Source organism: Chrysochloris asiatica, unplaced genomic scaffold (genome assembly GCF_000296735.1).
Source record: "Chrysochloris asiatica unplaced genomic scaffold, ChrAsi1.0 scaffold00246, whole genome shotgun sequence".
Classification (NCBI taxonomy): domain Eukaryota; kingdom Metazoa; phylum Chordata; class Mammalia; order Afrosoricida; family Chrysochloridae; genus Chrysochloris; species Chrysochloris asiatica.
In genome coordinates this window covers 324,876-348,493 of record NW_006408764.1, presented here as the reverse complement: position 1 = coordinate 348,493, position 23,618 = coordinate 324,876, and the positions used below count along the sequence as shown (strand labels likewise).

Below are 23,618 nucleotides of genomic sequence, written 5' to 3'. Positions count from 1 at the left end.
ATCTAATCACTAACGCTAAAATTCTGACAATACCAAATGGTGGCAAAAAGATAAAGAAATAAAAACCCCATATACCACTGGTGGGAGAAGAAAACAATATTGTCATTTTACAGGTCATCTGGCAACATCCGATAAAGAGGAAATGCAGACACTCTACTCCCCATATACTAAGTAAGACCCTTGAACAAGACTCTAAAAGAAAGTCTGTGGTACCATTTTTTAAATAGAAAAAAATTATATACATATACTGGGCTGTGAACCACAAAGTCAGTGGTTCAAACCCACCAGCTGCTTCTCAGAAATCCTGTACAGGGTTGCTATGAGTTGGAAACAATTAGATGGCACTTAAACAACAACATAATGTATATCTAACAACTATCAATAGGGGAATTACAATATGTAAGTTATTTAAGTAGTTTAAATGTATATAAACCTCAAAAACAAAATTACAAAAGATGTGTACAGGATGTTTATATAATTTAAAAACATGCACATCAGCACTCTATTATTGTTTACGGACACATACAAATGTATAGTGTGAATGGTGAAAATGCACTCCAAACTCAGAAGTGGTTACTCTGAGGAGGCAGAGACAGGAAAGTAATTGAGGAAAAAGCAAATACAGCAAAATGTCAATCCATGTTAAACCTGAGCACAGAGTAGTTGTTACACTATTCTGTGCATCTTTTTGTATTTTGAATTACTCCAAAAGATAATACTATCTCAATTAAGAATATTCTCATAAATTTTTAAAAGACTGAAGAAATTACCAATGTCTAAGAGTAATTTTCTTTTTTCTTTTCAAGTTTCTTTATACTCTAAAGCAGCAATAAGCATTTATTGATTTCATTTTTTTAAAGTAAACTTTACAAGCAAAGGATATAATCCAAATATGTAGTTTTTTCCTTAGCAATCTAACTACAAATTTACTAGTCAAAAATGTATTTACACCTTTCCTAGTTATCTTTTGAGCTTTCATCATCCTTTAAGCAAAGTTCTCCAAGTAAATATAATAACCTACTTCTTTTCAATACTCTAAACCAGCAGTTCTCAAAGTCTGGTCAGAAGGTCCTGTGAGGTAATAATAATTTTCATAGTAACACTAAGAAGTTATTTTTCTTTCTCACTGTCATCCTCTCACGAGTGTATAGTGGAGTTTTCCAGAGGCTATGTGATGAATGAAGACACAACAGATTGAATGCAAAAGCAGATATGAGATTTTAAGCCAGACATTTTAATAATTTTCTAAAATCATCTGGTTTTTGTTTTGGAAATTTGCAAACATAAAAAATGCAAACATGCAATGGATTCATATTAATTTAAAATGATAAATATTTTTAAATTGTTCTCAGTTTTCATTTCTATATGATAAATATTAATAGGTATAACACAAAAACAAAAGCTCTTTGGGGTTGTCAACAACCTTTAATATGATAAAGAATTCTGAAGTTTAAAAAAAATATATGAAACATCTGCCCCAAAATACCCCGCCTACATTTAAATATCCTAGGTCTAATCTATCAAACTATATTCACCCTAAACAAACTATATTCACCTTTAAAGCAGCGACTATGTAAGAAGAGAAAGTCAAAAACTAATGTTGATAAATTCTATCACTCTTCAGATTCCATCTTTTCAAAATTGTAGCTTTAATTCTTTATATGATCCTCTAATAGAAGCCAACCTCTTGATTATAACAGCTACTGTTTCTGAGCTTTGTCCTGCTCTACTTTGAATGCCTTTTAACTGAATTGTACAATCAGAACAGCATATTGAATTCCAACAGCAATAGTTTTATGTGAAGGTAGGACAAACATCATATCTAGCCGTCAAATACTTGAAGACATTTAAAAAATTAAAAAACTAAAGAAACAGTTTCATATATACTAAAACACCTTTAACACAGTAATGAAGTAATAATAAAAAATATTTTTAAATAAATCCAATACTAATACAGGACTCCACCTACAGCTCTACAGCTGTAGACTGTAAATTGTGAAACCTCTCTGAAAGTGCAGATGTTGAACTCTGCCTATATTGCAGTACTTATAACTACCAAGACCATAAACATGAACAGGGACCTTTGAATATTAGAAATCATACTATTATACTAAATCTAGTTAGATTCAAGTACAGAATTTCAGTTCAATTCAAGAAACAGTTGTTATGCATACACGATGTGCAAACTAGCATCAACTTTAGCAAAACCAGAATCTAGCTTTGTTTGCAACCCATCTCTGGTCCCACCTTGCATAATAGGTCTTCCAATTGCAGGCAATAGAAATAAGCTGCAACAAAAGTTGCACACAAGAAAGTTTGAGGAAGACTTCAGCTGGTTCCCAATACAGCTGGGCTGGGCCATATTCTATCAAAAACTCCATCATTTCCACAATCTGTTCATGAGTATACGAACATGCCTGTAAGGAGAAAGAGTTATTCTTAAAGAATTCCATCAATATTTCTTTCTGCTACCAAGAGATTAACAATAAAACTAAATAATAGCTTTAAAATACCACAACACTTGAGCTAACAGCCCCAAATGGATATATGAAGTTTCATCTTTTATTTATAACTAGACTCACATTGCATTTTGCCCAAAAAGGAACAGTGTTAAATTTATTGATGTATATTGATTTCTTTTTCATTGGTGATTTTTAAACCTTTCAGATATATGAGGGGGCTTCAAAGTGTTCCAGGAAAAAAATCCATTATCTTTTAATTCCATTTTTCCATGAACTTCCTGACACCTCCCCTCAGATATATGATCTTGGTCCCAAACATAATAAATTTGAAATACGATAAAAAAGTGAAGTTGTACTCAACAGAAGAATGAATAAAGCAAACTGTGGTCCAAACATGCAATGGAATACTACTCAGCCATAAAGAGAAAGGCAGTTCAGATATGTACTACTACAAATATGAATCCCAGAGACATTATGCTGAGTGAAATAAGTCAATGACAAAAGGAAAAATACTGTATAATCTCACTTAAGTGAAATGACAGGAAACGGTAATCATAGAGACCAATGGTTGTTAGTGGTTACCATGAGCAGGAGATGGAAGAGAGAGGGGATCATTCTGAGAAGTATTTTTTATTTTATTTTCCATAAAAGAAAGCTGCTGTCTGTGATGATGGGAAAACAGATATCGATTAGACAATGGTTATATAACTTTACCAATGTAACTGATTATCATTAAATGCTAAAACCAGAAATAGGATAAAATGGAAAATGTGATGTTACATGTAATTTTACAGTAACTAAACATTAAAAAAAAGTGGCAGGAAGAGGGAGGGAGGAATGCAGTTGTTGGCACTACTTAGGTAAAACCAAACACCTCATGGGATTATAGGCAGTTTCCAGTTCCCAGATTATGAACAAATTCCATTTCTTAAACTATCTTTAAGTCTAATGTGAAAGACAGGAACAGTTAGATTCGGTGCATATCTAACATCCGTTAGTCAAATGTTTGTCTTAGTATGTAATACAGAGTGTACCTTTATATGGCTAAATGAAATTAAACACTTCCATATACACTAAAACATCTCTAGCAAAATAATACAGTAATAGTAATGATGTTTTGACCCACATTGCAAAATTTTGCTTGTTTATTATTATAAACAACTGTATGTATCTTGAATTTTTAATACAATATGGGAGATTGGTTTGTAACAACAGGTTGCACAGAAGTCCTCCAAATGTCGGACATTCGAACAGGCAACTGCCTATATTTTTCTTTGTTGGAAGGTTTAGGGTCATAGTTTTCTGAGACAATAAAGTCAAATGGCCTAGTATAGTTCTTCATATAGTTTTTCATGTTTCTATGCTACTTCTTAGTGCCTGGGGTCTTAAAAGCTTTTGAGTGGCCATACAAAATACAAATGGTCTCTAACTGCCTAAGGAAATAAAGGAAGGAGATCCAGGAATCAGAAAAGAATCTGGACTATGGACTAACTAAATCCATGAACTACTACTACCTATTTGCTATGAGACCTGAAGAACTGAATGGTGCCTAGGTACCATTACTGAAAGTTCTGATCAAAGGTTCAGTAATAGAAAACTGAATAAAGGGGGGGGGAGGGGGATAGAGAACAGAGTTTCAAATTCCTATGGAATCCAGGACCCAATGAGACTGGAGGAAGCCATGAATCTACTGTCCTAAGATAACCTTTAAAGCTTAAACAGAAATTATCCCCTGAAGTCATCTCACCAAACAAGGGTTTGGCTAAATTAGCAAAAAATGTCTTGAGCATTTTTCTTCTCTAAAGAATTACCTACATGTGATCAAATTGACAACGCTAAAGCAAGGCTAAGAAGTTTAGGGGACAGTGAGTTGTGGCTGATAATATTGAAATAATTTGGGTAGAGACAAAATGACGATATAATGTGAGGAATGCAACCAATGTCACTGAATTGTACATATAGAAATTGTTGCATGGGTGTGTATTGTGCTGTGTATATATTCTCATCAAATAAAAAAAAAATTAAAAAGGAAGGAAAGAAAAGTGGAGTTGAGATGCACTCTTTCAGAAAAGAACTTAGAAGGAAGCAAGATATCTACTATTTTCTATTAAAGGAAGCTGTCTTTTACATACTTCAATTAGTCTTTTAGCTCTAATATACCAGAGAAGAGAAACAGCAACATACAGCTGTGAGTAACGTCAATCCTTGAAATTTACCTGTTTAAATTTTTCATTGTTCTGTCTCCACACAGAGCAAGTATAATGAGGGGACTTCAAAAAGCTTGTGTAAAAATGGAATCTCTGAACTAACCTTCTGAAGCTTCTTTGTAGATATTAGATGTGAATTTCAGGCCTGCGATGCTAAAAAGAGTGTTAACAAAGCTTTCTCACTCACCTTGTACGGGGGTTGAGGATGGACAAGAATACCACCCTCAGTCCTCTGAAGTGACTGTTTCACTTGCTCCAATTTAATGGCCAGATGAGCCTCGAAGTACTTGCGTAAGGCCATACAAGTATGTTTTCCAGTCTGACGGCTAGCAAATATTTCATCATCACTCAGGAGTGCACCCTGATCTTCCAAATTTAAAATCTCTAAAGTACTGATCTATTAAGAAGCATAAAGAACGGGCCAAAAGCGGGGGAAAGAAAAAGCAGGACAAGAAAAGGAGGAAATATTGTGGTAAACTTTTATGCTCAACAAGACTGACAAACATCAAGGTATAGCTATACAACATGCTAACAGTAGACTTATGGATGCAAGATATTAATCCAATATTAAAAAATTACAAAGATTTCAATCCATGTTGAAAGATAAGACAAACATAAAACATGCTTTTGGGGAAAAAAAAAATCAAGCTTCTCAAAGCAATTCCACTTAGAGGATTACAATATCCACGAGAAGTCTACCGAGGCACAGAGCTCTCTAACAACTTAAAAGGAAGACAAACTTATGAAAGAAAAGGATTTATAAAAACAACAAACTTCATTCACAAAGAGTGATTGTAAAAACTCCTCCAGGCAGAGCATTCTCTCTTCAGTGGTGTGCTGACAAGGGCAACAAGTGCAAGCAGGAGCCCTACCCGTCACAAAGAGAAGCCACTGAAAACAGCTCACCAAGTTCACCAGACGACGAAGACCATCATAGCGGTCAAACAGCTCCAAGACGGCCCGAAAGGAGAAGCAAATTGAGAAAAACATGGTAGCATGGCAGCACCCTGAGGCATGAGAACACTCCATTAACCACAGGGTGTAGTTCACTACATCAGACAGAACATTATGGGGATGCATGCAAACCTGTAAAAAATAAAACAGTCACTTTTTAAAATTTTTGGGTAAAGAACAAATGTAGACAGATATCTTTGCAGACTACAATCATCATTCTGAATAAGTGAATCTAAATTTAGTAAATTTAAGCTACAAATGAAATTGTAGAACCCATTCCAAATCTGAAAGCAACCAAAATTTAGACAAATATTTAAGTTCAATCAATCCTTAATGAGTTCCAATTTCTGTAACTATTTGCATGCTTTAATACTCACAATGGCTTTGTGCCAAAGTATTCCCGTTTAATTAATGGATAAGGAAGGAAGCTCAGAGAGGTAAGGGTGATAAAAGTGGCAGAGTCTTCTTATACTAAAGTCTACAAGTTCAGTGTACACTAGGATACTGATTCATTTACACAATCTCTGATATGCACTAGGATTCCCGGTGGGGCACTGTAGGATCCGCACTAGACTGTGAACCACAAGGTCAGCAGTTCAAACGCACCAACTGCTCCTCAGAAACGCTGCAGAGGATCATCACTATGAGTCAGGATCAATTCCATGGCACTTACCAACAATAACATGACTCAAAGACAAAAAATTGTAAAGCATTCTCCAAATCAGCTTGGTACACAAACATACAGTTTACTTTTCTCAAAAGATTTCATGGTGGTGGTTATGTGCTGTGAAGTTGGTTCTGACTCATAGTGACTCTGGATAGGGTTTCTGAGGCTGTAAATCTTTACTGGAGCAGAAAGCCTACTTTCTCCAGCCAAATGGCTGGTAGTTTCAAACTGCTGACCTTGGGGTTAACAGCTCAATCATAACCACTATGCTACCAAAGTTCCTTCAAAAGATTTAATACCCTTGCATAATGTTGAGCTTAGGCAGAAAAAAATTTTAATTAAAAAATTAAAACCAATCATATTGACAAATAAGCAAAGTTCAACAAAGATGACCAAGAAGCTCTTATTATCTTCATCTTCACACTATCAGAAAAGTTTTGCCATACTGACAATATTAGAAAAATTGTCCAGACATTTACTCCTACCCCACTCCCCACCCCCACCAAAGGGAACAATTTCAAACATAGAAATGACAATAGTATCCCCAGACTCTTAGGGGTCTGTTAGTTTACAAAGGGACAACCCCTTACACGTTTTTTAAAAAATCGCTAAATGTAAAATAGTCTTAACTAGCCTAGAACAGAAGAACTAAATGGGCAAGCCTTTGCAGGTCTGAGAATAGTAGAAGTAATTTTACTCCTACCAAAAGCTATTAAAAAAAAAAAAAAAGGAGCTCTGGTAAGCGTAGTGGTTACGAAACGGGCTGCTAATCTCATGGTCAGCAGTTCGAAACTACCAGCTGTTCTGCAGGAGAAAGATGAGGCTTTCTGCCCCTGTAAATATTTATAGTCTCAGAAACCCAGTACAGGGTCATTATGAGTTGTAACCGACTCCACAGCACACAACAACCACCACCAAAAACTATGGGAGTCTTGCTGTAATGCTGTAGGTTAATGCGCTGAACTGCAAAGTCCTTTAAAATTCAAGGTCAGTGATTTGAGCTTACCAGCTGCTCCTCAGAAACCCTATACAGGTTCTCTATGGGTCAGGACTGACTCAATGGCCCTTAACAACAAAACCACAACCACAAACTATTTGTTAACATACATGAAGCATCTATTGTTGGGTTTTACAACAAACTGACGCAAATGGAAAACATAATTCCATTAAAGGACAGCTGAAACGTGCTTAAAGGATTTGTTCTCATAAAACTAAATAAATCTCCTATACCCCAATTTATCCTGCATTTTTCCAGTAGAGAAAAGGGGGAAAAATACAGGACTTTTCAGAACAACTTTAGAACGTTTTCTGAAGATCAAGAATTTGTGTTCCTTGTTTTCTTATAATCTACTCCTTCAACTACTCATTTTTTTCTTATCAGAAATTTATTCTGTTAACATGCTTTTAAGAAGACACTGTCCCATTCCCATCCACATGAATGGACTAGACTTACTCTTTCCATAGCATCCTGGTTGTAGGACAGATAATACAAGCACATGGAAACACCAGTTGCGGCCATAGAAGGGCGAGGAATTTCCAGTAATTTCTGTACTCCACCATGAGCAACAAATTCTGTGGCAAATTTGTTATGGAGCAGGAGAGATGCTAGATGCTAAACAAATATAAAACACAGGTTACGGTTACTATGGACCAATTTAAAATAATCACAAAACCTCTTTACAAAATAATAACTTAAGCTGAAGTAGTCACTGCTTGAGAAAAAAAAGAACGAAAAATACAAAAGGAAGATTTCCTAACATTCTTTTTTTGCTTCCCAACCCCAAAGGCTTTTTCGAAGATAAGAATAAAAGGATAAACAAAAAATATTGCTATAACTAATGATGTAATCCAACAACCATTTTTTTATTAGTTTCCCAGAATAGAGTTTTATTAACCTTCCCATTTTAATCCTTTCAACATAATGAGCTGTAGATTCCAGCTTCAGCTTAGTCACTGACTCATTAACTAATGAAGTCGTCAAGTCTTCAGGAAATTATCAGTAAATTCTTCTAAGTAATCAGAATGTGTTTTAAACAGATCTTTAGAAGTTTTTTGCTCTTTTAACGTTTTGTTAACATTCTGTTCAACTTCCAGTATGCTCTCTGGATAGATCAAGTAAGGGCAGGGAGCGCAGTGCAAGCCACAGGTTGCTGGATGACTGCATCCAGGCCAATGTGCACAGGGCTCAGAAGAGCTGGAGCTCCCTTTCCTGTTTCCCATGACAAGTTATCTTTTCTGTACACAAAGGACATAAACAGCAGAACAGATGACAAAACAGGATGCTTCAGTATGCTCTCTACAGGGGACATATCAAAAAAGATGGAGAGAGTCTAAATGTCCAAAATCAGAAGAATGGTTAAATTTTGGCATATACACACAATGACTACAAAACAATGCAGAGTAGAAAACAAACAAGATGGCAGATCAGGTGGAAGAGCAATGAGGCGCTCCTATCAGCAACAACACAGAATACAGGACCAAGCAGGCTCAGGGGATGGTCCCAGGACTCTGAACCACACAAATATAAAGGAATATTTAGAAGGTTGGAAGGCTTACAGCTAGGGAAATTTGTATCAGAAGCAAGAAATCCATTGCTTTCTAATTCAAGATGATCAGCTGCTCCCGGAGCTGCCATATTGGGAGAGACCAAGTGAGGGAAGGATTAGAGCAGCCATGGATGCCTGACAGAACCAGGGAGATAAAGGTGTGGACATTCCTTTTTTTTTTTTGGTATCTGTTAATTGGTCTCTCGTTTGTGTACCTCCATTTTGGTGACTAGAGGTGGTGCATGAGCAAGTGGACACCCCACCCCCACCCCCAGAGGGGTTCTACTAGGCATGCACACAGATCTCCTCGAAATTTAAAGTGACAGTATCCACTTAAAACCAAATGGCAGCACAAAAAGGCCACACCTGGCCCTTAACTGTTTATCACTAGGAAAAAGGCCTGAACAGGGACTGTGGAGCAGGACAGGCAGACTAAAAAGAAAATAGGCCAAAAATTCAATCCTGAGTTACATCACAATGACCAACAGTGGCATCTTGAATTTCTCAGGAAGAAGAATGAAAAGGGAAACCCATCTCCTGATCACATCAACCTAGAGGCAATCCGAAAGCATAAAAAATACCAAAACACACACCCATCTAAGTATTAAGGCCACAGATAACTCCTGAATATGCCCCAAAAAATAGAAACAAATTACCATATCAGCACATGTCCAGAAATGAGATTAAGTGACTGAGGCAAATGAGCTGCAGGTAGACCTACACTCCATACTGGAAGATGGGCAGATATTGGAAATGCATGAGAAGGAATTCAGAAAAATGATTATAAAATATATCAAAACACTAAACAAAGGAGTTGAGAAAAATAAGGAAGAAGTCAAGAAAGAGCTACAGGAACAATTAAATAAGGAAGATACAGCATTGGAAACAATTCAAAACCTACAGTAAGAGGTCCAAATGATTAATAATAGAATATCAGAAATGGGCAATACACTGAAAGGGCAAACGAGCAGCAATGAAGAGATAGAAGCCAGAACTAGTGAGGCAGAAGTTAAATCTTTCAACACTACTAAGATACAAGAGCAAACCCAAAAAAGGATAAAAAAAAATCTGAAGGCCTAAGATTCATGTTGGACAACATGGAGAGGAATAACTTAAGAATTATCAGCATTCCGGAACAGGAAGAATCACACAAGTCTATAGAGGAGATGAAGAGCTGCTAGAAGAAAAGTTTCCTAATATCCTGAAAAGCGAAAAGATAAGCAGCATTCAAGAAGCTTAATGAACCCCAAGAAGGATAGAACCTAAAAGACAATCACCAAGACATATAATAATCAAGCTCTCAAAAATGAAAGATAAGGACAGAATCCTGAAACCTGCTAGGGAAAAGAGAATTGTAACATACAAAGGCAAGTAAATCATATTAAGCTCAGATCTCTCAAAAGAAACCATGCAGGCAAGAAGGCAATGGGGAGACATATAAAAACCCTGAAAGAAAAAAAAAAACTGCCAACGAAGAATCCTCTACCCAGCAAAGCTGTCAATCAAATACGATGGTGTAATCAAAACATTCCAGGATAAACAGAAGCTAAGGGATTTTGCCAAAGCCAATCCTGCTATGAAAAACATCCTAAAGGAAATTCTGTGGACTGAGAACCAACAAGAATAGACAACCACCAGAAAATGATGTACATGGCATCATCAACCTGAATTCAATCAACAAATGGAAGAGTCAAGAACAGAATAAAAATATAAGAACAGAGGATCTGGAAGGTCAGTCTATGATCAACATAATTACAATGTGAAAGAAGGTAAACACAGAGGAACAGAGATCCAGCTGATGAGAAGGTCAGGCAGATTACAGGATAAAATAGACTGTCTTAAATGGGGAGAAGAGTTAATGGCAACCACAACAGTGGGGTTGGGGTGGGGGGTTTAGTTCGGGTGTTGGAGAGGGCAATACAAGAAGGGGAAGGAGGCAGAAGAACAAGATAGATAGGGGAACACTGAGGTTTGCATGGACTAAGTGGGACAGAGGTAAATAGTGATACATGTTCAACCATGGAAAAGGACTCTGTAATACAGGGATCTAGGCATAGTTTGAAGAGGGGTAGTAATACTAAAATGCTTGACTGTTTTATGAATATTGGTTTCCTTTGCCTACTATTATAAAATAGACACTTGAGTGGGATAGAAAGGAATGTTGGGGAACATGATTACAGAAAACTTATAAACCCATCTTCAGCCTATAACTGGTTAGAATATCTAAAAGGGGTTCTAGAACTTGTCCAGTGAAATAGGCCTCTTGGCAAAGCCTTTGCAGAGTATAGGACCTTTTAGGTGGAATCCTTAGTCCCATCCAGAACCTTATGAGGTGGGACATTCCCACTAGCAAGGATAAGCAGACCAGCCTGGAACAGCTAGGAGATACATCTTCAAAGAAAGATCATCAGGAAAAACCCAAAACAAAAATGTCAGCATGACTGGCTACTACAAGAATAAGCAAGCTGTTTGCCAGGAAGCCATCAAGGTAAGCAATCAAGTTCCTTCCGGACAAACTCCCCTCTAAGACAGAAACTCAAAGGGAACACACGAACAGGCACGTTAGCTTGAGGGCAACCACAATGCTCTACTGGTGAGTGGAAGACGGACAAAGGCAGCAATGAAGAAATGAGCTGACTTGACCTACACCTATGGAAGCACTAGCTCAAAAAAGGGAACAAATCCTTACAGCAAGGATCATTCCCATCCCCTCCACACAGAGTAGACAGGGATGGGCAACTTGGACACTGGCTACCCAAAATGGGGTGGGGGTGGGGCTACAAAGGCAAGAAGTGACTGGCTTACAAGAGGGAACCTAGAGCCATAGGTCCAGGAGGAAGGCAGAATCTCTAGTGAGTAGTATCCAATCTGTCTAGGCGGGGCTGATAAAATCAAATGCAGATGGGTCTCTTGTGATACAATAGTGAATAATTGTTATCAGGACTGATTGTGAGGGTTGGAAATGTAAAGGTAGACGTTTTAAGCAAGGAAGGGAGTGATTAACTTTCCAGTCTAGGAGTGGCGGTCCCTAGGACCATTAATGGAGAAGAGCGGAGTGCGGGACCCTACCCAGAAAAACAGTGATGCCTGAGATGGAGGCAGAGATGATGACATGGAGAGATGGAGCAGCTGGAGATTTTAGATCCAGAGAGGGAGAGGGACTGTGTGCTGAAGACCGGGAGGAGGGGTGTAGGGGGCAGGCTTGCAGGGTATACCCTTTGGTTGGTTGATGATGCATGGAGGGGACTGTAACTATTGCAATGAAATGATACACAAAAGAATGAATGTAAAACTAATGTTCTCCCATGTAAACTATCACATAACTCACAATAAACCATTAAAAAAAAAAACAAAACAGAAATGAGCTGAGTTCGGCCATGGTCCATTGACTCCCGTTGACCTGGAGACAAGAGAGTGAAGAGGAAGGGCTGTTTGGTACAAAGTGTGGTAAGACCTAAGGAAACTTGAGCCCATGGACAAGGACACAGCCACAGAGGACTTGAGCTGAGAGTGAAGCGAGATGCACAAGAACACCCAAACTTGCAGACAGTACACATCTGACCTAGCCTCAATGGCTTGATAATCAGAAGTCAAACTAGAGAAAGATAAAAAAAAAACAACCAAACAAACATTTTTTGATAAAGGAAACAAGGGTAAACTGCTACAATTTGATGAACCTGTACTATACTCTTGGAGGCTGGTTGGTTGGTTGGTTATATGCCATGGAGTCGGTTCCGACTCACAGCAACCCTGTACAGGGTTTCCGAGGCTGTAAATCTTTACGGAAGCAGAAAGCTTCATCTTTCTCCCTGGAACAGCTGGTGGTTTTGAACTGCTGACCTGGCGGTTCGCAGCCCGATTTATAAACACTACACTACCAGAGCTCCTTATATTCTTGGAGGTAGTAACTTTAAATACCAACAGAGAGGGAAGGAGTCTTCATATCAATTATCAATGCTATCCCCTCTGTACCCAGGGTAGATAAGGATGGGCAACTTAGACACTGGCTAACTAAAATGAGGGTGCGATAAAAGACATGAAGTGACTGGCTTACAAGGTTTCAAGAGGGAAGAAAGAGTCCCAACTGAATATTTTTCATCTTATCTCAGTGGGCCTGGTGAAAAGAGATGGGGATATGATTTGTATGATTCAATAGTGAATAATTATTATCGTGACTAATTGTGACTGTCACAATTGTACAGGTAGAAGTTTTATAACAAAAATAGAGGAGTGGTTAATCTTACAGTCCAGAAATGGAGGACCCTAAGACCATCAAGGGAGAAGAGCACAAGCAGAATGTGGGACCTTATCCAGAGAAGCAGCGATGCCAGAGCCAGAAGCAGAGATGCGGTCACGGAGAGGGGGAACGGCTGAAAACTCTAGATTCATGGGAAGAGAGGGACTAAGAGCTGGTAGCCAGGAGGCAGACTTGCAGAATGTGCCCTTTGGAAGTGTAAATTATTATACATGCCTGAGAGTTTTTGTTTTCTTTTTAAAAAGCTAAAGTAGACAGAGAAAAATACTGTTAATTGATGGTACATGGAGGGTATTATAATCCTTGTAATGAAACAAGATGTATGATTTGTTGAATGTAAAACTGATGATCTGCCTTGTAAACTTTCACTCAGTCCACAATAAAAAACTTAAAAAAAAAAAAGAAGAAGAATAGTGAAAACACTGTATCAGATCAATGTTGTATAAAATTAAGAAGATGTACTCTTAATCTGTGATAGTTAAAGGGAAGGAGGGAGAGAAAATTATTTACAGGCTAGAGGGCTGTCATCTTAATGTGCCGTGGAGTCAGTTCCAACTCATAGTGACCTTGTACAGGGTTTCCAAGGCTGTAAATCTTTACGGGAGCAGAAAGCCTCATCTTTCTCCCACAGAACAGCTGGTAGTTTCAAACCGCGGACCTTGAGGTTCGCAGCCTGATTTGTAACCACTACACTACCAGAACTCCTTGACACATGTTAATATGGGTGTGACAGGGCAGGCAATATAGGGAGGTTAACAGAGGAAAGATAAAGATAGTGGGAGACACAGGGAAGAATGCAATAATTAAAGTTAATAGGGGTAAACACTGTTAACTGTTTTTACACGGAGGGGATTGTAGCCATTGTAATGAAAACAAGTATATTATTTTTTTAAACATAAAACCAATCATCTGCTTTGTAAATCTTCATTCAATCCATAATGAAGAGTTAAATAAAAAAAAAACAGCAGGCTGGCAGGCACAAACTCAATAAGCATAAGAGAACAGGTGAATCTAGTCCAATAAGGTCCACACCTATCCCTGATAAATCCAAGTAATAGAAATGGAGACTGGTTGGATGAATAACACTATGGTTATCATATATTTCTACCCAACAGCTGTTGCTATTAAAGCAATCAAGATGGTTCCAGTTACCCTGTATAGGGTTTCTGAGGCTCGGTATCTCTATGGGAGCAGAAAGCCTCATTTGTCGCCAGCAGAGTGGCTGGTAGGCTCGAATTGCCGATCTTGTGGTTTGAAGTCCAGTATTTATCATACGTAGCCAATGAACTCCCCAACAGCTAGCTGACTTGAAAAAAGTACTATTCTGAAATGAAGTCATTAAATTTACTTTTTAAGAAACTGTACACCACAACACACACATTGCAACAATCCTGGAAACTCAGAAGAAAGTAACATTCACAACCTCTCTTATCGTAAGAAATTTCATTTTTGTGTTCTATTCTTAATCTTTATTAATTTTTTTTCCTAGTGATGGCATTTTAATGCAGTCTTGTTTTTCTATGACTTCTTCAAAAAGTGGAATTTACAGTGTCTTAGTGTGGCACTGTGGGTTAATGCGCCAGACTGCAAAGCCGTCTGAACTGCAAGGTCGGCGGTTCAAGTTCACCAGCTGCTCCTTGGAAACCCTATACAGGGTCGCTATGGGTCGGAATCGACTCGACAGCACTTAACAATCTAATGCTGCTACAACAAAGTGGATGGACTTAGCAAACAGAAATCTATTCTCTCAGTTGTTGTTAAACACCACTGAGAAACTTCCGACCCATAGCAACCCTGTATAGGGTTTCCCAGGAGCAGCTGTTAGCTAGAAGTCCAAATTCAGAGTATTGGTTCTAGGGGAAAGCTTTCTCTTTTATCAGCTCTGGGGAAAGATTTTTGACTCCAGCATCTGTGGGCCCAGCATTTCTCAGACAGCCCCCCCTGCAAAAATATGGAACGCTTCACAAATTTGCCAGTCATCCTTGTGCAGGGGCCACGCTAATCTTCTCTGTATCATTACAATCTTAGTGTATGTGCTGCCAAAGCAAGCACAATCTTTATTAATTTTTATTTGTTATATAATTCATTCTTTCCTGACTTCTGCATGTTCAGTACATCTCTGAAAGTGTGGCTTTTCAATTGTAAAATTTCATTTTAACATTAAACTTTGGACCAGTGATGAAACTCGATAGCTTCAGTTTTTCATGAAAAGTCTTTATTCCCATAGTTCAATCCACAGTATTAAGAGAATACTTTGATTTATTAAATGATTATTTTTTATTGCTTCCCATATGCCAATCCCTGTTCTAAGTAATGGAGATTTCAAAAATTAACCCAAAATTATATGCAAAGATGTTCACTGCAATGTTCTTCATAACAGAGGACAGAAACAAACACAAGTATCTCACAAAAGAAAAATAAGCAAATTACAGAACATCTAATTTGTATAGGATAATTATGTGACAGCATGTAAACATATTTATACTACAAGTGAAAAGTAAAATAAAATATCTGACTATTAATTACTTTTAAATCATCTCTAACTACGAGTAAGATTAGAATGGAACACAAAAATGAAATTTGTTTTCATTACATTTTAAGAGGGAGTATAAATGTTACTTTCTTTTGGGCTCCGTGTGATACATTTTCTTAATAAGTGATTTTAATGACCTCATCTTGGAATAGTACTTCTTTCAACTACCTGTTACTACCTGTTGTGTAGAACTATATGACAGCCCACTGCTACCCATCCAACTTCTCTTTCTCCATTCAGATTATCTTAATTTCCATGGACAGATGTAGACCTCAAAGGCTACACTTGCCTATACTCCTTCCATGGTTAGACTCTTTGCAATCTTGGAAATCATTTACTCTACTGAGTTTCAGTCAACTTGTTATTTATTTATCTTGGGGTTTACATTTTCTTTGCCTCAGATCATCTAACATCATATAATATGTATACAACTAACAATTTAGAAAAAAGTGACATTACCTGTCAGAGGGAATATTTTAAAGGAAGTATGGCATTAAAAAATAAATACACAGTTGCTGTTGACTTGGTGACTCCAAGTGTGTCAGAGTCGAGCTGTGCTACACAGGGTTCTCCATAGTAGATTTTTTAGATGTACACTAGACCTTTTTTCTGAGGTACCTCTGGGTGGGCTCCAATCTCCAACCTTTTGGTTAGTAGGTAAGTGTGTTAACTAACCATTTATATCATTCAGGGATAACTGAGGCCAATTCCAACCCCAGTTCTACTTCCTATCTCAACATTCTACCCTCTAGGATTGACCCTTAAACTTCTCTGGAGATACCTGATAACCTTATCTAAGAATTTTTTCATTTGTTATTATTCTGACTCATCTAGCAACAGATATGCCCTAAGCAATAAAACCCAGAGATGCTATACCAAAACAGACATAAAATTCTCAAAGAACCAATGTTTTTAAGACGTTTACCTTAAGTGCCTCAAATGTAAGGAGGACATCATTAGTCTGTTTCAGGTCAATATAGAACATCATCAACTCTCGTGATCCAAGTTGCATGAATATGGGAAGCAACTAAAATTAATACCAAAAACAAGTCTTAAATTTTGGCTTTTTTCACATTCCTAATGTCATTCTATAAGACTATAAGATTAAAGACATAAAGTACCTCCTCCCTCCCTCCCTTATGAAGATGAGTATAAGAACACAACTTTGATCAAACAGGCTTTATCAGAAGAGACCTATATTAACACCATACTAGTTTGGAGCAAACACTTTTCTCTACTAGAGCATATCAATACATAAAACACTACCATAAAGTACCCAGAAAGCAACACGAATAGTCACAAAGTCTGAACAGTATCTTCTCATTAAGCTTACCTCCTGATACTCTCCTAGAGGAGTCAAATACTGGAGAATGAGTCGCTGTTCAATACCAGGAGTCATAGGGCAAAGGGTATAATTGGTGCCAATCACCCAAGGGGACATTTCCGACCAGCTGCTATTAGACAATTCAACAAACATGCGATCTGGATCAGAAGATGAGAAACCCAACTTTTGCTTGGCTTTCCGAAAGCTTTCTCTATCTCCCTGTTTTGCTGACTTGTTTTTCCTCAGTCCTCCTTCTTCAGGTTTGATTGCTGAGTTCACTCTACTACTGGTCTTGTGGCCTGAATCCAGATGAAAAGAGATCTCCATGTCTCCAGAAGCTTCCTCTTGTTCACCATCCACTACATCTACTGCCATGTCTCCATAGTCCATATCCACAGCTTCTTCATCAAGAGGCAAAAGGGGTTCAGAGGAGAGCTTTCGTGGGCTAGGGCGCTTGTTTTCTTGCCGCAAAGTCATTTCCTGAAGTTGTAGCTCCCTCAGTCTTCGAAGCACTATTGCCACCTATCAACAGATATTGGAGAAAGAGGGGCTGTCTTTTCTTCATCTTAAGTTATATGATTGTTAATAAATAATATTTCCACATAAGGAAAACTGAACTTGTGCACTTAGCCTATGCCCAGAATAAAAAAATATGTGGGAAATATATAGATTTGGTTCCTACAGCCTGATTAAATATGCAATGCTAAAGGTCTTGTTCCTTATAAAAATTTCTAGGGAATCCAAATAAGATTTGCATATATAAACATTATTTGCATCTAATCTGCTTATCAAGCTTAGCTAGATCATTACATCTCAAGAGGCAAACACTACATACAACCAATTTCTAAAGTATCTTTGAAAACCAAATGATTTCTGATGCTTATATTTGCTTTAAGTTGTATTCTGTTAAGACATACAAGGATGAGTAAAAAATTATCCACACTCCAATTATATTAAAACACCTGTCTACATCCACAGCTGACAACATTGACCGTGCATATGAAATGATTCTGTAGAACTGACAAGTGCCAGTGGACTATGTGGCAAATCATTTTCAAATCAGCCATAGCTCTGCCTATGAAATACTTCATGACAGACTTTTGTTCTGAAAAGTCTGTGCAAGATGGTTACCAAAACAACTCAGGAAGAGCATAAACAGAAGCATTTGTACATCTAAAACTAAATTTGGACTAATACTCTTTAAAAAGTCTCTCTTTAAAACAATTGTAACTGGTGACGAGACATGGATTCATCACTATGAGCCTGCAAGTAAACAGTAGAGAATGAAATGGAAACACCCTCAATCACAGACCAAGAAAAAGTTCCAAAGTCAATCATCAGCTGGAAAAGTCATGCTTACAGTTTCCTAGGATTCTCAAGAGCCAGTATTGGGAAATACTATCAGGAAAAAGGTTCAACAATCAACAGTGTTAGTTACAATGACATGCTCACTGAATAGATGAAGCCTAAACTGCGCAATAAACCCAAAGTGGTGCAATCCAAGAGCACAGAGATCTTGCATGACTATGCATATATCCTACATTCTCTGCCCACACTGTTGATACTCTGCAACTTTAAAGCACTAAAGAACTCTCCCTATAGTCCCTATGATCTTGCTCCATCGGACTTTCATGTGAAGGCAGCCCTTCAAGGACCTCTGAAGAAGAAGTGAAGACAGCAGTGCATTCATGGATCACAGCTCAAACTAAAGCATTTTTAAGTAAGGGACTATGAAAGCTTGTTGACAGATGGATAAAGTGTATTGAAAAGCAAGGAGAGTCTGTTAAAAAATTATCTATTTGTCTTTTCTAAAAGTTAATTAAAATAAATTCTACAACGAGAGTATAGATAATTTTTCACTCACTCTCATAATTTATTATTTGTATTTTTTAATATTCTGCCATCTGTCTCTACATCTACACACACACACACACACACACACACACACACATATAGCTCATCTATTTTTAAGAGTTCTGGTTGCACAGTGGTTACAAGTCAGGCTACTAATCTCACAGTCAGCTGTTCGAAACTACCAACAATTCCTCAGGACAAAGATGAGGCCTTCTGCTCCCATAAAGATTTACAGCCTCAGAAACCCTATTCAGGGTCACTATGAGTTGGAACCAACTTCATGGTACATAACCACCACCAGCAATCTGTTTTTAAAGTACATCATTTAGTTTCAACTTTTTCTTTTAAATACTTACTTTGAACCATTTCTAAAAAGGTAGTCTTTTGCTTAAAGAACAAAGAAGAGAGTATGTCTATAATTTATTTTGAACTTCATCTAAAAAAAAAAAGGAAGATGGAATGGTTGCTGGACAGTAAGAAAGGCAGATGGATGGATATGTAATAAAATAAAGAATACTAAAATGTTCACTATCAATTTAGGTGCTATACATAGACATGTTCATTTTAAAATTCTTTCAATTTGCTCTATGTTTGACAATTTTTATAATACAAATGTTGACATCAAAGAGAGGGAATGGGACACAGTGAAGAGAACCATTCTTTATCTAACACAAATTGTCATAATATTTGGCAAAATATATAACAGGTAGTTTTTGAGATTTAAAAAAAAAAAAAGTAAAAGCAGAACCATTATGAAAAATAATCTTGACCAACCCGGAACAACATAGGAGCAGAAGATACTTCTTGAAAGAAAGACCAGCAGGGGAAAAAAAGGCAGATTGTTTGGCTATTATAAGAACAAGCAAGCTGTTCATGTTGGAGCCATGAAGGCAAGAAAAATCAGCCCATCAGGGTAAAACTCCTTCCAAGACTGAAAATCAAAGGGAATACACAAGCAGGCTTGTAAACTCACTTGTGACTGCCTAGGTTTACTTGTCAGTGCAAGTGGGGGAAATTCAGCAATGAAGACATGGACTGAGTTTGACCATGATCCACAGATACCCATCGACCTTAGATGAAAGAGAGAAGAGGAAGGGCTGGCTGGTCTGATGTTTAAGGAGCCTTGTGAACCCAGGAGCCCATGGACAGTGACTTAAGTCACTAGGGGCTAGTGCTGAGAGTGAAGCGGCCAGCTGATCTGAAATGGGGGGAGGCATGCAAGAATGCCCAAACTTGCAGATCGTACCCATCGGACCTAATCTGAATGGCTTGCGGTCTAGAACTCGATAGAATAAGATGAAGTTTGATACAGGAGTGACCATAAATTGCTATAGTTTGATGAACTGGATTGATCTTTACTTATGGATGTTGTTGCTCAAAATTCCAGCTGAAAGGAAAGGATTCTTCACATCAGGGATCAAGCTTGTTCCCTCAGTACACTGGGTTGCCAGGAATAGGCAACTTAGACACTGGCTACCACAAATGTGATGCTTTAAAGACATGAAGTGGCTGGCTTACAAGTTTTCAAGGATGTGCTTTGTTTCAGAAAGACGAAGGTAAGGTAGAATCCCCACAAAATAGTTTTCCTCTTGTTTAGATGGGTCTGGTGGCATGGGGCTCTGATTCTTTTGATTCGATAGTGAGTAATTGTTATCATGACTAACTACTATTGTCAGAACTGTAAAAGTAGAAGATGTGAAACAGAAAGGGGGGCATAGTTAATCTTTTATTCCAGGAACAAAGGAGCCTAGGATCATCAAGATGGAAGAACATGAGCGGAGCATGGGATCCTAACCAGAAAAGTGGTTAACAACAGAGATGAAAGCAGAGGTTCTTGGGACTTGAACCAATGGCCTAACCTAATTTATCAGCTTTATAGCCTAGTGAATTAATTAGTAGCCCAATTCTGTGTGAATGAGGAGAATCCTCCAGACTGACATGTGAACTACAGATTTGGGACTTACCAGACTCCACAGCCATAGTATGGTGCCTTATGTGGGATCCTGAGCCCCATCCAGAAGCTTGTGAGGTGGGATAATCGCACTTGAAAGACAAGCAGACTAACCCAGAGCGGTTAGAGGAACAGAAGATACTACTCAAAAGAAGACCAGCAAGAAAAAAAAAAAGACTGTTTGTCTGTTATAAGAACAAGTAAGCTGTATGCCTGGGAGCCATCAATAAACCTCTTTCCAAGACTGCAATTCAAAGGGAATACAAGAGCAGGCTTGTAAGCTGAATGGTGACCATCTTGGTCTACTTGTGAGCAGAAGTCAGGGAAATGCAGCAATGAAGACATGGGCTGAGATTTGGCCTTGTTCCATAGACACCCGTAGACCTTGAGATGAGAGAGAAAAGGGCTGGCTGGCGTAAAGTTGAGGGAGACTTGTGAACTCCCAAGCCCATGGACACTAGACCAAGCCACTGGTGGCTAGAGCTAAGAGTGAAATGGCCAGCTGGTCTAGAGTGAAGGAGAGGTGTGCAGGAATATCCAAACTTGCAGATAGTACCCATTTGACCTAGTCTGGATGGCTTGATGATCAGAACTCGACTAGAAGATAAAAAACAACTTTTGATAAAGAAAACTTTATCAAAAAGTGTAAACTGCTACAATTTGATGAACTTGACTTATGGATGTAGTAACGCAAAATACCAACAGAGAGGGAAGGAGTTTTTACATCAAGTATCACTCCTATCCCCTCAGGTTGATAGGGACAGGCAACTTAGACATTGGCTACCTAAAATGAAGGAGCAATAAAGGCATGAAGTAACTGGCTTACAAGTTTTCAAGAGGGAGTTTAAAGAGTGTGTGGGGGAAGGCAGACACCCCGCTGAATAGTTTTCATCTTGTCTAGATGGATCTGGTGAAAGGAGATGAGGATAAGAGTCTTTTGATTCAATAGTGAGTAATGGTTATCATGACAAATTGCGACAGTATCCAGACAGGCAGTGACACCAGAGATGGAAGCAGAGATGAGGGCATGGAGAGACAGAGCAGCTGAGGACTCTAGATTCATGGAAAGAGAAAGACTGAGTACTGGCAGCCAGGAGGCAGGCTTACAGAATGTGCTCTTTAGTTATTTAAACGATTACACATTCCTGAGTGTTTTTGTATACACTCCCTTCCCCAAACCAAAAAAACCAGAGGGAATAGAAGCAAATACTGTTGAATGATGATGCAGGGAGACTGTAATCATTGCAATGAAATGATGAGTATAATACTGATGTTCTCCAATGTAAACTGTCACTCGGTTCACAATAAAAACTTTTTATAAATACCTTATTAGAGGTGCATTTGTATGGGGCAAACAAAATGAAACATAGTGTTGATAAGAGGGGTCTGTAAATATCTAGGTTTGGATCAACTCCATTGCTCTTGGCTTCATACTTTTGGCATATATAACTCAGGTTAGAATATGTTACTGAAAGTTTAATGTGGTGGATTTTGTAAGAAAACTCCAAATACATTTTAATCTGTAAAAATCTAGGAAACGTCCTTTCTTACTATTTGTGCAGTCTATGTAGAAGATAGTATTTTTATATTAAAAATGCTTAGGTTTTCATTTGAAATATAATACAAAAGAGTACAAAATAGTTAAAAAGTATGACCTAAAGAATTGTTCTTCAACAAAACGTCCAAGGTTTTCCTGGGTTTTTTTTTTTTTTTATGAAGAGAAAACGGCAAATTTAGAATACATTTTTTAACTTTCGGAACCTACATGTTTGTTTGAGTACAGTAATATGTGCATAAATAAAAATATAACTATTCAAAAAAAAAAAAAGCATAGCTATGCTCCAGTATAAAGTAAGAAATAAATCTATCTTGATTCAGGCTCAGTCAGGTAACAAGAACCTCTCAGCTTATGCAAAATGTACTGTACTCTCCCAGCCTATGCAAAATGTCATTCTAACATGGTGCTTACCAGCTGTGAATTTTCATCCCTGTAATTGGCAGCAATATCTTGATTTTCCATAGCACCTCCTAACAGTCCAGTAGAATATGTCCTCAATGGCTGGTCAGCCTCTCGGGCCCATTTGAAAAGATTTTCAACAATTCCCTCCTGTAATAAAAGAAATGAAATAGTACAATTCAGAAAAAGCCCTATTTCCATAATGAAAGATTAAACTCCTATAAAAAAAAACTTTTTGAAGAGGGAACAAATCTTTATAGCAAGGATCACTCCCACCGCTTCCATACACAAAGTAGACAGGGATGGGCAACTTGGACATTGGCTACCCAAAATGGAGGGGATACAAAGGCAAGAAGTGACTGGCTTACAAGCTTTCCAGAGGGAACCTAGATCCAGAGGGCATGGAGGAAGGTAGAAGCTCCACTGAGTAGTATCCTATCTGTCTGGGCAGGGCTGATGAAAGGAGATGCAGATAGGTCTCCTGTGATACAACAGTGAATAATTGTTATCAGGACTGATTGTGAGGGTTAGAAATGTAAAGGTAGATGTTTTGTAGCAAAAGGAAGGGAGTGATTGATTTTGCAGTCTAGGAGCGGAGGTCCCTGGGACCATCAAGGGAGGAAGAGTAGAAAGCAGGACTCTACCCAGAGAACCAGTGATGCCAGAGATGGAGGCAGAGACGATGACATGGAGAGATGGAGCGGCTGGAGACATTAAACCCAGAGAGAGAGGGACTGTGTGCTGATGACCTAAGGTTGGCAGTCTTGCAGGGTATACCCTGTGGTTGGTTGATGATGCATGGAGGGGATTGTAACCATGGCAATGAAACAATATACAATAGGATGAATGTAAAGCTAATGTTGTCCCATGTAAACTATCACATAATTCACAATAAAACATTAAAAAAA

At 38.0% G+C, this 23,618-nt stretch overlaps 1 protein-coding gene across 2 annotated transcripts in view; it reads right to left on the bottom strand.

The window, feature by feature from the left end:
* VPRBP (Vpr (HIV-1) binding protein) overlaps positions 1-23,618 on the bottom strand; it is a 123,486-nt gene that overhangs the window by 29,607 nt on the left and 70,261 nt on the right. For both annotated transcript variants that reach the window (XM_006873556.1, XM_006873555.1), the window contains 7 exons: positions 22,723-22,860; positions 16,958-17,470; positions 16,550-16,651; positions 7,744-7,902; positions 5,576-5,755; positions 4,857-5,066; positions 2,248-2,417 (listed from right to left, as the gene is read on the bottom strand). In XM_006873556.1, coding sequence (XP_006873618.1) covers positions 2,248-2,417; positions 4,857-5,066; positions 5,576-5,755; positions 7,744-7,902; positions 16,550-16,651; positions 16,958-17,470; positions 22,723-22,860 — 1,472 coding nt within the window. The remainder of the gene's footprint in view (positions 1-2,247; positions 2,418-4,856; positions 5,067-5,575; positions 5,756-7,743; positions 7,903-16,549; positions 16,652-16,957; positions 17,471-22,722; positions 22,861-23,618) is intronic.